Raw genomic sequence first — 12205 nt, 5'->3', positions numbered from 1 at the left:
ATAATTTCCCATGAGACCATGAGAGAGTAGTACAAGACGTTAAAAGAAATCTATTATACTCTAGAGCCCTGACATAGTATGGCAGGCTAGGATTAGAGTTAGTGCGAATGGATTTGCAGGACCCAGTCCATCAGCCCATTCTGTAATCTGTGGACAGTGAATGGGAGCCCTTAAAAGCCTCTTTTATCGTTCGACCATGACAGCACCACGAGAGAGGGGCATCCGCCCACCAAGGACAGGAAACCTACAGGCTTAAAAGGGGCGGCCTTCTCTTCTCGCCTCAGTTTGGTTTCCTGTCCTTGATGGAGGGAACCTCTGACAGGCTTACCTGTGCAGATGCCCGGAAGAAGCGTGCTGTCGAGCTGTGCCCCTGTCTGGGATCAACAGCTCTAGTACCGTCCTGTACCCTGGGCTGTGGGAGCTGCGCCCCTATCTGGGGTGGCAGCTCCAGCCAGATGGATCTTGATGACGGAGGCTGCAGCCCCAACTTGAGATGGGCACAGCATTGGGGGGCTGTGCCCCTGTCTAGGGTTGGCAGCCCCAGACCTGCGCGCAGGACGCTGGGGGAGCAGTACTCCGACCGGGGTAGGGCCGCCCCTAGCAGCAGGCGAACAGTAGCTGTAGCAGGCAGCTGGAGGGAGAAAGCGCCGATTACAGGAGCAGCTCCTCTATGACCGGCGCCGCATGCTTCCGGTCTTTTACTAGGCTGGGGGCCGGGCGGTCATGTGACCAGACAGGAAGTCCGGTCCACATGCATGCAGACGCCGCGTGAGCGCTCATTCTCCCCTCCAACCAGCAGATGGCAATGTAAAAAAAAAAAAAAGAGGGGAAATTAAAGGTAAGTAGACTCTCCTATTTAAGCGTCCAGATATCGCTGCTCTAGGCTTCCCAGCTACTTCAGAACTCTATTGTTAATGGATTCTGAAGACGATCCGCAGCAAATCCAGCGGCCGCCGCTTTCTCCATCTCCGCTGTCGCCTGGGGAGCCACAGGAGACACGACCCCCTCGAGTCACCAGCAGTTCTCGGACTGCAGGTAGACGAACCCGGTCCGGCCATCGTGACTCTAACAAGACGGACGAATCTGCAGCCCCTAGGGACGATCCCCCGGCTGAGAAAGGTCCTCCAGCTAAACTGGTACCGGCTATTTGAGCTCTGGGTAAGTGATCTTCGAGAAAGTTCACTTGGGTAATAAGGTGTCCCTTCTTCTTATCTGTTTAGGGGAAGAAGTGTACCTCCAAAACCAAACACAAGCAATGTGCATTATGCGAGGCCCTATTGGCGGACTCATATTCCAAAAGACTGTGCCAGTCCTGCATAAACCAAACTTTGGCGGATGAGACCCCTAGTTTCGCCTCAGGCTTAAAAACCCTAGTTAAATCAGAGGTGAGCAAACTCCTCTCTAAAAAGTCTAAGAGGAAGGAAGCTAACCATGAGGTCTCCCCAACCCCTGATTATTCCCTATCATCAGCCGAGGAGGTGGACTCTTGACGATTCATCTTCATCTTCCTCATCTTCGGATAGTGGATCAGGCCAGCACTGCTTTCCATTAAATGAAGTTGATGGGTTGGTTAAAGCGGTCCGCTCAACCATGGGCATTACGGACCTCAGACCAGAGAAGTCAGTCCAAGACGTACTGTTCAGAGGACTGGGGCAGAGGAAGAGAAAATGTTTCCCGTTTAATGATAAACTTCACGGTCTAATCCATAGAGAGTGGCAAAAGCCAGAAAGAAAGGGTTCTCTCCCCCCACAGGACCCTGTGGCTCAAGTGTTGGCTGGGTGACGTCCAGGCTAGAACTAGACTCTGTGCTATACCTTGCGAAGGGGAACAGCTCTTCGGTCTAGTCCTGGATGAAATCCTAGACAAAGCAAGCGACAGGAAGAAAGGTTTCCCTAGCCTGTCCATGCCTGCCTATAAGCGGTCTTTTTGCAGAAGATTTGTGCGTAAAAGGCCACAGAGAGACCAGGATAAATGGGAAGACCGTAAACCAAAAGGTAGAGGTCTTCTGTTCAGTACGTCTTTTTCCACTCTGTAGCCTCGGAAATCGAGTCAATGACTCTTAGCCCAGGTTCGGGTCTGAGATTCCAGTTCCAAGCAGTTCCTCGTGGAAGGTTTATCTTGACCCCGGTCCGTTCCTCTATATCAGAACAACTCGCTCTTCAGGAAGAAGTACTGGTCCTTGTTCAAAAGCAGTCCTTGTGGAGGTCCCAGCGTCCGAAAGGGGGTTGGGATTTTACTCCCCTCTCTTTCTGGTCTCTAAGCCGGACGGTTCTTTCAGGTGTATTATAAATTTAAAAGCCCTGAATAAACTCCTGATAATCCCCACCTTCAAAATGGAATTGATAAGGTCAACAATAAAATTGCTGTTTACAGATTGTTACATGGTAGTTTTGAATTTGAAAGACGCCTATTACCATATACCTATCCATACAGATTACCAGAAATATCTTAGAGTGGCCGTAGTTATAGATGGGGTCATCAAGCACTTTCAATATAGGGCCCTGCCGTTCGGTTTAGCCATAGTCCCCCAGGTATTTACCAAAATCGTGGCAGAGGTAATGGCTCATGTTAGAGAGCATGACATATTAATTATCCCTTATCTGAATGATTTCCTGATAGTTGGTAACTCGGCCCTTCAATGTAGTAAACATCTAAAAATAGTGATCTCCATGTTAGAGAATCTGGGCTGGGTCCTAAATTTAAATAAATCTACGTTAACAGCCACAAAAGTTCAGCAATTCTTAGGAGTTATGCTGGATTCAGATTCTCAGACATGTTACCTCCCTGAAGCCAAAAAATTAAATATCAGGGATCAAGTAAAAAGGGCAGTGTCAAACCCAGTCATGTCCCTGAGAACTGCGATGTCCCTGTTAGGTACCCTGACATCTTGCCTTCTCGGGGTTCTGTGGGCTCATTATTACTCCAGGGTTTTACAATGGGATGTACTGCATAATGAAGTTATGTTGAAGGGGCGCTTGGAGGGGAGGTTTTCCTTGTCTTCCCGGTCAGTTGAATCCTTACTGTGGTGGGATAATGAAGTGAACTTATCCAGAGGGGTCCCCTGGGTTTTTAGAACAACCCGAACTATTACTACCGATGCCAGTTCCAGTGGGTGGGGGGCCCATCTTGGAGATATGGTAACCCAGGGGTCATGGTCTAATTCGGAAAAGAGTCTCTCCAACCAAGGGGGTAAACGATCAAGATCTCTAATGAGAGTGGCGGATCAGCTCTTTCCGGTCTCGGAATGCCATCTTTGTTTCCTAACAGCCCTTCATATAAAAGGGAAAAAAAATTCAAGGGCAGACTACTTAAGCCGCTAAACCCTGAGACAGAGGGAATGGGAACTAAATCAGGACATTTTCTCCCAAATTGTCCAAAGATGGGGACCTCCAGTAGTGGACTTGTTTGCTACAAAGTTAAATCGGAAAACTCGGCTCTTCTGTTCCCTGGATCCCAAATAAAAACCCCAAGGCTTAGTGACGACCTTAATGCGTAGCCGTAAGCCTATTACAACCAGAATTTATGCGAGAACCTGGAAGAAGTTTTTATCATTTTCCAGTTCCAGAGTCGGTGAGGAGGCTGCAATAAGTAAAATTCTAGAATTTCTGCAAAAAGGTCTTGAGTTAGGGCTAGCCACTAGCACCCTGAAGGTTCAGGTGTCCGCCTTAGGCGCCTAATATAGCTGTGATCTGGCGAGTAATTATTGGATTTCGCGTTTCATTAAAGCCGCCTTTAGGTCCAGGCCCATTGTCAAAAGCAAATTGGTACCCTGAGATCTAAATTTGGTTCTTAAAGCCTGAACTAGTCCACCCTTTGAGCCAATAGTTAGCCACTCTTAAGTCCCTCTCCCTTAAGACAGCACTTCTGATAGCTTTAACATCTGCTAGGAGAGTTAGTGATATTCATGCCCTGTCTTCAGCCTTGCCCTTCACTCAGATCCTGGATGATAAAATAATTCTTAAACCTGATCCCGCCTATCTCCCTAGAGTAGCTACCCGTTTTCAGACTCCAAGAAGTAGTCCTACCCTCCTTCTGTCCTAATCCGGGTAACCGGAAAGAAGAAGAGTTTCGTACACTAGACGTAAGGAGATGTGTAATTAGGTACCTCTTGGTCACCAGAGAGTTTAGAAAAGATAGTTTGTTATTTATATTGTACCAAGGTGTTAGGAAAGGCTCTAAAGTCACAAAGTCCACCATAGCTAGATGGATCAGGGATGCTGTTTCCCTAGCTTATACATCCAGCGGTGAGGAAATACCACAAGAATTGAAGGCTCACTCCACCCGGGCAGTGACTACCTCCTGGGCGGAGAAGATGGGTGTCTCAATAGAAGACATATGTAAGGCTGCTACCTGGTCTTCTCCGTCTACCTTCTATAGGCAATATAGACTGGATTCGGGTGTTTCGTCTGATCTCACTTTCGGGAGAAGGGTGCTCCAAGCTGTAGTCCCTTCCTAAACTTCTTCATCTCTGTAATTCTCTCGTGGTGCTGTCATGGTCGACCGATAGTCATAAGTTACTTACCGGTAACGGGATTTTTTGGAGACCATGACAGCACCCTTATATTCCCTCCCTTCACATTGGTGGGAGCACTCCTTGTTTATTAATTTTCACTCTTAAGTTGGTGATTTATAAAAATGTTGGTTTATCATGTTTTGCTATGTCTACTAACCTGGTGGTCCTCTCAATGCTCTGTAATCCAAACTGAGGCTAGAAGAGAGGGCCGCCCCTTTTAAGGCTGTCGGTTTCCTGTCCTTGGTGGGCGGATCCCCTCTTTCGTGGTGCTGTCATGGTCTCTGAAAAATCCTGTTACCGGTAAGTAACTTATGACTTTCTTGACTCTTGCTTGACGTCATTCATGGCAATTCTTTTGATTTGCTTGCTTGGCGCACATCTTTGTTCCAGTGTGATGCCCATATGGCGTCTCACCAGGCTGACAAATCTGAAGAGGACCCCGAGGCTGTCATCACGTAAAAGACTACTCTGAGTTTCTCAGATTACGGACATGGTAAATGGACTGGACACAGGGTATCTAATCGATTCACACCAACTCTAATTAGGATGTTAAGAATGCATCTAAAATTTGGCTTCACTTTAGTCCATGGTTCATGACTTGTTTTGAAGCTTTCCTTCACTTGAATGAGTGGGGTTCAGCAGCAATACCAAGTAGAGCTCGCAGTGGCTCGGCGTTAACATCACATTGTTTTACAGAGTGTATGTGCATGTAAAAAGTTATTCGTTATCCTTTTGCTTTGACCAGGAAAACGGGCATTAAATAACCACTGTGTAAATTTAGTCTGTAGTGGTTACAAATCTATTCCATTTCTTTCAGGTCTTTGAGTAAGCTTTTTTTTTTTCCCCCTACACATGTTCTAATGACTCGCATCCTATTTTTTTCTGTTTCTTTCTTTAGGCTATTGATCAAAGTGGAGATGTATATCGTGCGACCTATACAGCTTTTAGATGCTCTCGTGTGTCTGGAGTTCTTGGTTCTCATGAGAAACTAAAAGTATATCACTTAAAGATTGTTCATACGTTTCATTTTTCTATGAATATTTTTTTCCTTTGTGTATTTTTTAAAACCGATACGTTTTTGCATTTTTTTTTTTTAATTCAATGCAATGCTTCAAAAAATACTTGTAACATACTCTGTTTTTCTCGTGAACACTTTTTATTGTTTTTCATCTGGACAAAAATGCTGCAAAAAGCACTGTGTGAACATACCTCTTAATATTAACCACCCTTCTGATGTCAAATTATTTGTCATTGCGCTTCTAAAATGTTTTTTTTTTTTTTTTTTCTCCAGGTGCCAGTTACTTTTTTTCCTAGAGACAAAGGGGATTATACGCAGTCTTGGGACCTTGAATGTCATCCAGTTTCAGAGCCACATTTGAAGCAAAAAGTGAGGTTCCAGCTCTGCGGAGAAGTAAGCCCATCTGTGCATTATACATCTGCAAGTCCCCGGTACTCTTGCTGTATGCCAAAAAAATACTGACATTTTTGATTACCAGGGCTAGGAACTTCTCATCATTTTGTCATCAACTAAAAAAATAATTATCTCTTTCCTAAGTGGCCTAAAACATTATATTTAACCGGTTCCCGACCGCCCACTGTACATAAACGTCGGCGCTGCCTGGGCTCTATGCAGCGCCGACGTTTAAAAACGGTGGGTGGTCCCGCAGCGCTCAGGATCCCCAGGGTCCTGCTAGCGCTGTGGTACCGGTTCAGAGCGATAGCTCTGACATGTGGCATAATGGGGACCTGATTGGATCAGGTCCCCATGATGTTAACCTGTTCCTATCTTCTAGATGCCGCGATCCATAGCGATCGCGGCATTTAAAAGATAGTGACAGTCGGCGATCGGGGCCCCCCACATACCTGCCAGCGGCGGGGATCCCGGTGCTGTGACCTCTGACATCATCGAGACCTGATTGGCTCAGGTCTCGATGATGTCAGCGTCACACCAGCCAATCAGAGAGATCACCAGGGAAGTTTGTTTTAGCAACAAACTTTCCCGGGCGATCTGCCTGATAAATACACTGTTTCTCCTCTGATCTCAGTGAGAGAGCAGAGGAGAAACAATGTGACACGAGCTGTCAGCCTTGCCGCAGTAAAAGTGAAAAAAATAAAATAAAAAAGAAAGTAAGAGTTAGGGTCAGATCAGTCCTGTCAGATCAGTCCTGTCAGATCAGTCCTGTCAGATCAGTCCTGTCAGATCAGTCCTGTCAGATCAGTCCTGTCAGATCAGTCCTGTCAGATCAGTCAGTCAGTCCTGTCAGATCAGTCAGTCAGTCCTGTCAGATCAGTCAGTCAGTCAGTCCTGTCAGATCAGTCAGTCAGTCAGTCCTGTCAGATCAGTCAGTCAGTCAGTCCTGTCAGATCAGTCAGTCAGTCAGTCCTGTCAGATCAGTCAGTCAGTCAGTCCTGTCAGATCAGTCAGTCCTGTCAGATCAGTCAGTCAGTCAGTCCTGTCAGATCAGTCAGTCAGTCAGTCCTGTCAGATCAGTCAGTCAGTCCTGTCAGATCAGTCAGTCAGTCCTGTCAGATCAGTCAGTCAGTCCTGTCAGATCAGTCAGTCAGTCCTGTCAGATCAGTCAGTCCTGTCAGATCAGTCAGTCAGTCAGTCCTGTCAGATCAGTCAGTCAGTCCTGTCAGATCAGTCAGTCAGTCCTGTCAGATCAGTCAGTCCTGTCGGATCGATCAGTCAGTCAGTCCTGTCAGATCAGTCAGTCCTGTCAGATCAGTCAGTCCTGTCAGATCAGTCAGTCAGTCAGTCCTGTCAGATCAGTCAGTCAGTCAGTCCTGTCAGATCAGTCAGTCAGTCAGTCCTGTCAGATCAGTCAGTCAGTCAGTCCTGTCAGATCAGTCAGTCAGTCAGTCCTGTCAGATCAGTCAGTCAGTCAGTCCTGTCAGATCAGTCAGTCAGTCAGTCCTGTCAGATCAGTCAGTCAGTCCTGTCAGATCAGTCAGTCAGTCCTGTCAGATCAGTCAGTCAGTCCTGTCAGATCAGTCAGTCAGTCCTGTCAGATCAGTCAGTCAGTCCTGTCAGATCAGTCAGTCAGTCCTGTCAGATCAGTCAGTCAGTCCTGTCAGATCAGTCAGTCAGTCCTGTCAGATCAGTCAGTCAGTCCTGTCAGATCAGTCAGTCAGTCCTGTCAGATCAGTCAGTCAGTCCTGTCAGATCAGTCAGTCCTGTCGGATCGATCAGTCAGTCAGTCCTGTCGGATCGATCAGTCAGTCAGTCCTGTCAGATCAGTCAGTCCTGTCAGATCAGTCAGTCAGTCAGTCCTGTCAGATCAGTCAGTCCTGTCAGATCAGTCAGTCCTGTCAGATCAGTCAGTCCTGTCAGATCAGTCAGTCCTGTCAGATCAGTCAGTCCTGTCAGATCAGTCAGTCCTGTCAGATCAGTCAGTCAGTCAGTCCTGTCAGATCAGTCAGTCCTGTCAGATCAGTCAGTCCTGTCAGATCAGTCAGTCCTGTCAGATCAGTCAGTCCTGTCAGATCAGTCAGTCCTGTCAGATCAGTCAGTCCTGTCAGATCAGTCAGTCCTGTCAGATCAGTCAGTCCTGTCAGATCAGTCAGTCCTGTCAGATCAGTCAGTCCTGTCAGATCAGTCAGTCCTGTCAGATCAGTCAGTCCTGTCAGATCAGTCAGTCCTGTCAGATCAGTCAGTCCTGTCAGATCAGTCAGTCCTGTCAGATCAGTCAGTCCTGTCAGATCAGTCAGTCCTGTCAGATCAGTCCTGTCAGATCAGTCCTGTCAGATCAGTCCTGTCAGATCAGTCCTGTCAGATCAGTCAGTCCTGTCAGATCAGTCCTGTCAGATCAGTCCTGTCAGATCAGTCCTGTCAGATCAGTCAGTCCTGTCAGATCAGTCAGTCCTGTCAGATCAGTCAGTCCTGTCAGATCAGTCAGTCCTGTCAGATCAGTCAGTCCTGTCAGATCAGTCAGTCCTGTCAGATCAGTCAGTCCTGTCAGATCAGTCAGTCCTGTCAGATCAGTCAGTCCTGTCAGATCAGTCAGTCCTGTCAGATCAGTCAGTCCTGTCAGATCAGTCAGTCCTGTCAGATCAGTCAGTCCTGTCAGATCAGTCAGTCCTGTCAGATCAGTCAGTCCTGTCAGATCAGTCAGTCCTGTCAGATCAGTCAGTCCTGTCAGATCAGTCCTGTCAGATCAGTCCTGTCAGATCAGTCCTGTCAGATCAGTCCTGTCAGATCAGTCCTGTCAGATCAGTCCTGTCAGATCAGTCCTGTCAGATCAGTCCTGTCAGATCAGTCAGTCCTGTCAGATCAGTCAGTCCTGTCAGATCAGTCAGTCCTGTCAGATCAGTCAGTCCTGTCAGATCAGTCAGTCCTGTCAGATCAGTCAGTCCTGTCAGATCAGTCAGTCCTGTCAGATCAGTCAGTCCTGTCAGATCAGTCAGTCCTGTCAGATCAGTCAGTCCTGTCAGATCAGTCAGTCCTGTCAGATCAGTCAGTCCTGTCAGATCAGTCAGTCCTGTCAGATCAGTCAGTCCTGTCAGATCAGTCAGTCCTGTCAGATCAGTCAGTCCTGTCAGATCAGTCAGTCCTGTCAGATCAGTCAGTCCTGTCAGATCAGTCAGTCCTGTCAGATCAGTCAGTCCTGTCAGATCAGTCAGTCCTGTCAGATCAGTCAGTCCTGTCAGATCAGTCAGTCCTGTCAGATCAGTCAGTCCTGTCAGATCAGTCAGTCCTGTCAGATCAGTCCTGTCAGATCAGTCCTGTCAGATCAGTCCTGTCAGATCAGTCAGTCAGTCCTGTCAGATCAGTCAGTCAGTCCTGTCAGATCAGTCAGTCAGTCCTGTCAGATCAGTCAGTCAGTCCTGTCAGATCAGTCAGTCAGTCCTGTCAGATCAGTCAGTCCTGTCAGATCAGTCAGTCCTGTCAGATCAGTCAGTCAGTCCTGTCAGATCAGTCAGTCCTGTCAGATCAGTCAGTCAGTCCTGTCAGATCAGTCAGTCAGTCCTGTCAGATCAGTCAGTCAGTCCTGTCAGATCAGTCAGTCAGTCCTGTCAGATCAGTCAGTCTGTCAGATCAGTCAGATCAGTCAGTCCTGTCAGATCAGTCAGTCCTGTCAGATCAGTCAGTCCTGTCAGATCAGTCAGTCCTGTCAGATCAGTCAGTCCTGTCAGATCAGTCAGTCCTGTCAGATCAGTCAGTCCTGTCAGATCAGTCAGTCCTGTCAGATCAGTCAGTCCTGTCAGATCAGTCAGTCCTGTCAGATCAGTCAGTCCTGTCAGATCAGTCCTGTCAGATCAGTCAGTCCTGTCAGATCAGTCAGTCCTGTCAGATCAGTCAGTCCTGTCAGATCAGTCCTGTCAGATCAGTCAGTCCTGTCAGATCAGTCAGTCCTGTCAGATCAGTCCTGTCAGATCAGTCAGTCCTGTCAGATCAGTCAGTCCTGTCAGATCAGTCAGTCCTGTCAGATCAGTCAGTCCTGTCAGATCAGTCCTGTCAGATCAGTCAGTCCTGTCAGATCAGTCCTGTCAGATCAGTCCTGTCAGATCAGTCCTGTCAGATCAGTCAGTCCTGTCAGATCAGTCAGTCCTGTCAGATCAGTCAGTCCTGTCAGATCAGTCAGTCCTGTCAGATCAGTCCTGTCAGATCAGTCAGTCCTGTCAGATCAGTCCTGTCAGATCAGTCAGTCCTGTCAGATCAGTCAGTCCTGTCAGATCAGTCAGTCCTGTCAGATCAGTCAGTCCTGTCAGATCAGTCCTGTCAGATCAGTCAGTCCTGTCAGATCAGTCCTGTCAGATCAGTCCTGTCAGATCAGTCAGTCCTGTCAGATCAGTCAGTCCTGTCAGATCAGTCAGTCCTGTCAGATCAGTCCTGTCAGATCAGTCAGTCCTGTCAGATCAGTCCTGTCAGATCAGTCAGTCCTGTCAGATCAGTCAGTCCTGTCAGATCAGTCAGTCCTGTCAGATCAGTCAGTCCTGTCAGATCAGTCCTGTCAGATCAGTCAGTCCTGTCAGATCAGTCCTGTCAGATCAGTCCTGTCAGATCAGTCAGTCCTGTCAGATCAGTCAGTCCTGTCAGATCAGTCAGTCCTGTCAGATCAGTCAGTCCTGTCAGATCAGTCAGTCCTGTCAGATCAGTCAGTCCTGTCAGATCAGTCAGTCCTGTCAGATCAGTCAGTCCTGTCAGATCAGTCAGTCCTGTCAGATCAGTCAGTCCTGTCAGATCAGTCCTGTCAGATCAGTCAGTCCTGTCAGATCAGTCAGTCCTGTCAGATCAGTCCTGTCAGATCAGTCCTGTCAGATCAGTCAGTCCTGTCAGATCAGTCAGTCCTGTCAGATCAGTCAGTCCTGTCAGATCAGTCAGTCCTGTCAGATCAGTCAGTCCTGTCAGATCAGTCAGTCCTGTCAGATCAGTCAGTCCTGTCAGATCAGTCAGTCCTGTCAGATCAGTCAGTCCTGTCAGATCAGTCAGTCCTGTCGGATCGATCAGTCAGTCAGTCCTGTCGGATCGATCAGTCAGTCAGTCCAGTCAGATCAGTCAGTCCTGTCAGATCAGTCAGTCTGTCAGTCTGTCAGATCAGTCAGTCTGTCAGATCAGTCAGATCAGTCAGTCCTGTCAGATCAGTCAGTCCTGTCAGATCAGTCAGTCCTGTCAGATCAGTCAGTCAGTCCTGTCAGATCAGTCAGTCAGTCCTGTCAGATCAGTCAGTCTGTCAGATCAGTCAGATCAGTCAGTCCTGTCAGATCAGTCAGTCCTGTCAGATCAGTCAGTCCTGTCAGATCAGTCAGTCCTGTCAGATCAGTCAGTCCTGTCAGATCAGTCAGTCCTGTCAGATCAGTCAGTCCTGTCAGATCAGTCAGTCCTGTCAGATCAGTCAGTCCTGTCAGATCAGTCAGTCCTGTCAGATCAGTCAGTCCTGTCAGATCAGTCCTGTCAGATCAGTCAGTCCTGTCAGATCAGTCAGTCCTGTCAGATCAGTCAGTCCTGTCAGATCAGTCAGTCCTGTCAGATCAGTCAGTCCTGTCAGATCAGTCAGTCCTGTCAGATCAGTCAGTCCTGTCAGATCAGTCAGTCCTGTCAGATCAGTCAGTCCTGTCAGATCAGTCAGTCCTGTCAGATCAGTCAGTCCTGTCAGATCAGTCCTGTCAGATCAGTCAGTCCTGTCAGATCAGTCCTGTCAGATCAGTCAGTCCTGTCAGATCAGTCAGTCCTGTCAGATCAGTCAGTCCTGTCAGATCAGTCAGTCCTGTCAGATCAGTCCTGTCAGATCAGTCAGTCCTGTCAGATCAGTCCTGTCAGATCAGTCCTGTCAGATCAGTCCTGTCAGATCAGTCAGTCCTGTCAGATCAGTCAGTCCTGTCAGATCAGTCAGTCCTGTCAGATCAGTCAGTCCTGTCAGATCAGTCAGTCCTGTCAGATCAGTCAGTCCTGTCAGATCAGTCAGTCCTGTCAGATCAGTCAGTCCTGTCAGATCAGTCAGTCCTGTCAGATCAGTCAGTCCTGTCAGATCAGTCAGTCCTGTCAGATCAGTCAGTCCTGTCAGATCAGTCAGTCCTGTCAGATCAGTCAGTCCTGTCAGATCAGTCAGTCCTGTCGGATCGATCAGTCAGTCAGTCCTGTCAGATCAGTCAGTCCTGTCAGATCAGTCAGTCAGTCAGTCCTGTCAGATCAGTCAGTCCTGTCAGATCAGTCAGTCCAGTCAGATCAGTCAGTCCAGTCAGATCAGTCAG

At 48.0% G+C, this 12205-nt stretch overlaps 1 protein-coding gene across 2 annotated transcripts in view; it reads left to right on the top strand.

Moving 5' to 3' along the window:
• Nucleotides 1-12205, top strand: part of CEP192 (centrosomal protein 192) — a 203644-nt gene that overhangs the window by 170620 nt on the left and 20819 nt on the right. For both annotated transcript variants that reach the window (XM_073678986.1, XM_073678985.1), the window contains exons 43-44: nucleotides 5412-5507; nucleotides 5805-5924. In XM_073678986.1, coding sequence (XP_073535087.1) covers nucleotides 5412-5507; nucleotides 5805-5924 — 216 coding nt within the window. The remainder of the gene's footprint in view (nucleotides 1-5411; nucleotides 5508-5804; nucleotides 5925-12205) is intronic.

The sequence above is a fragment of the Phyllobates terribilis genome, unplaced genomic scaffold, assembly GCF_046119375.1.
Source record: "Phyllobates terribilis strain yellow unplaced genomic scaffold, ASM4611937v1 Scaffold_4__5_contigs__length_816908805, whole genome shotgun sequence".
NCBI classification, from domain to species: Eukaryota; Metazoa; Chordata; class Amphibia; order Anura; family Dendrobatidae; genus Phyllobates; species Phyllobates terribilis.
This window is presented reverse-complemented; position numbering and strand designations above follow the sequence as displayed.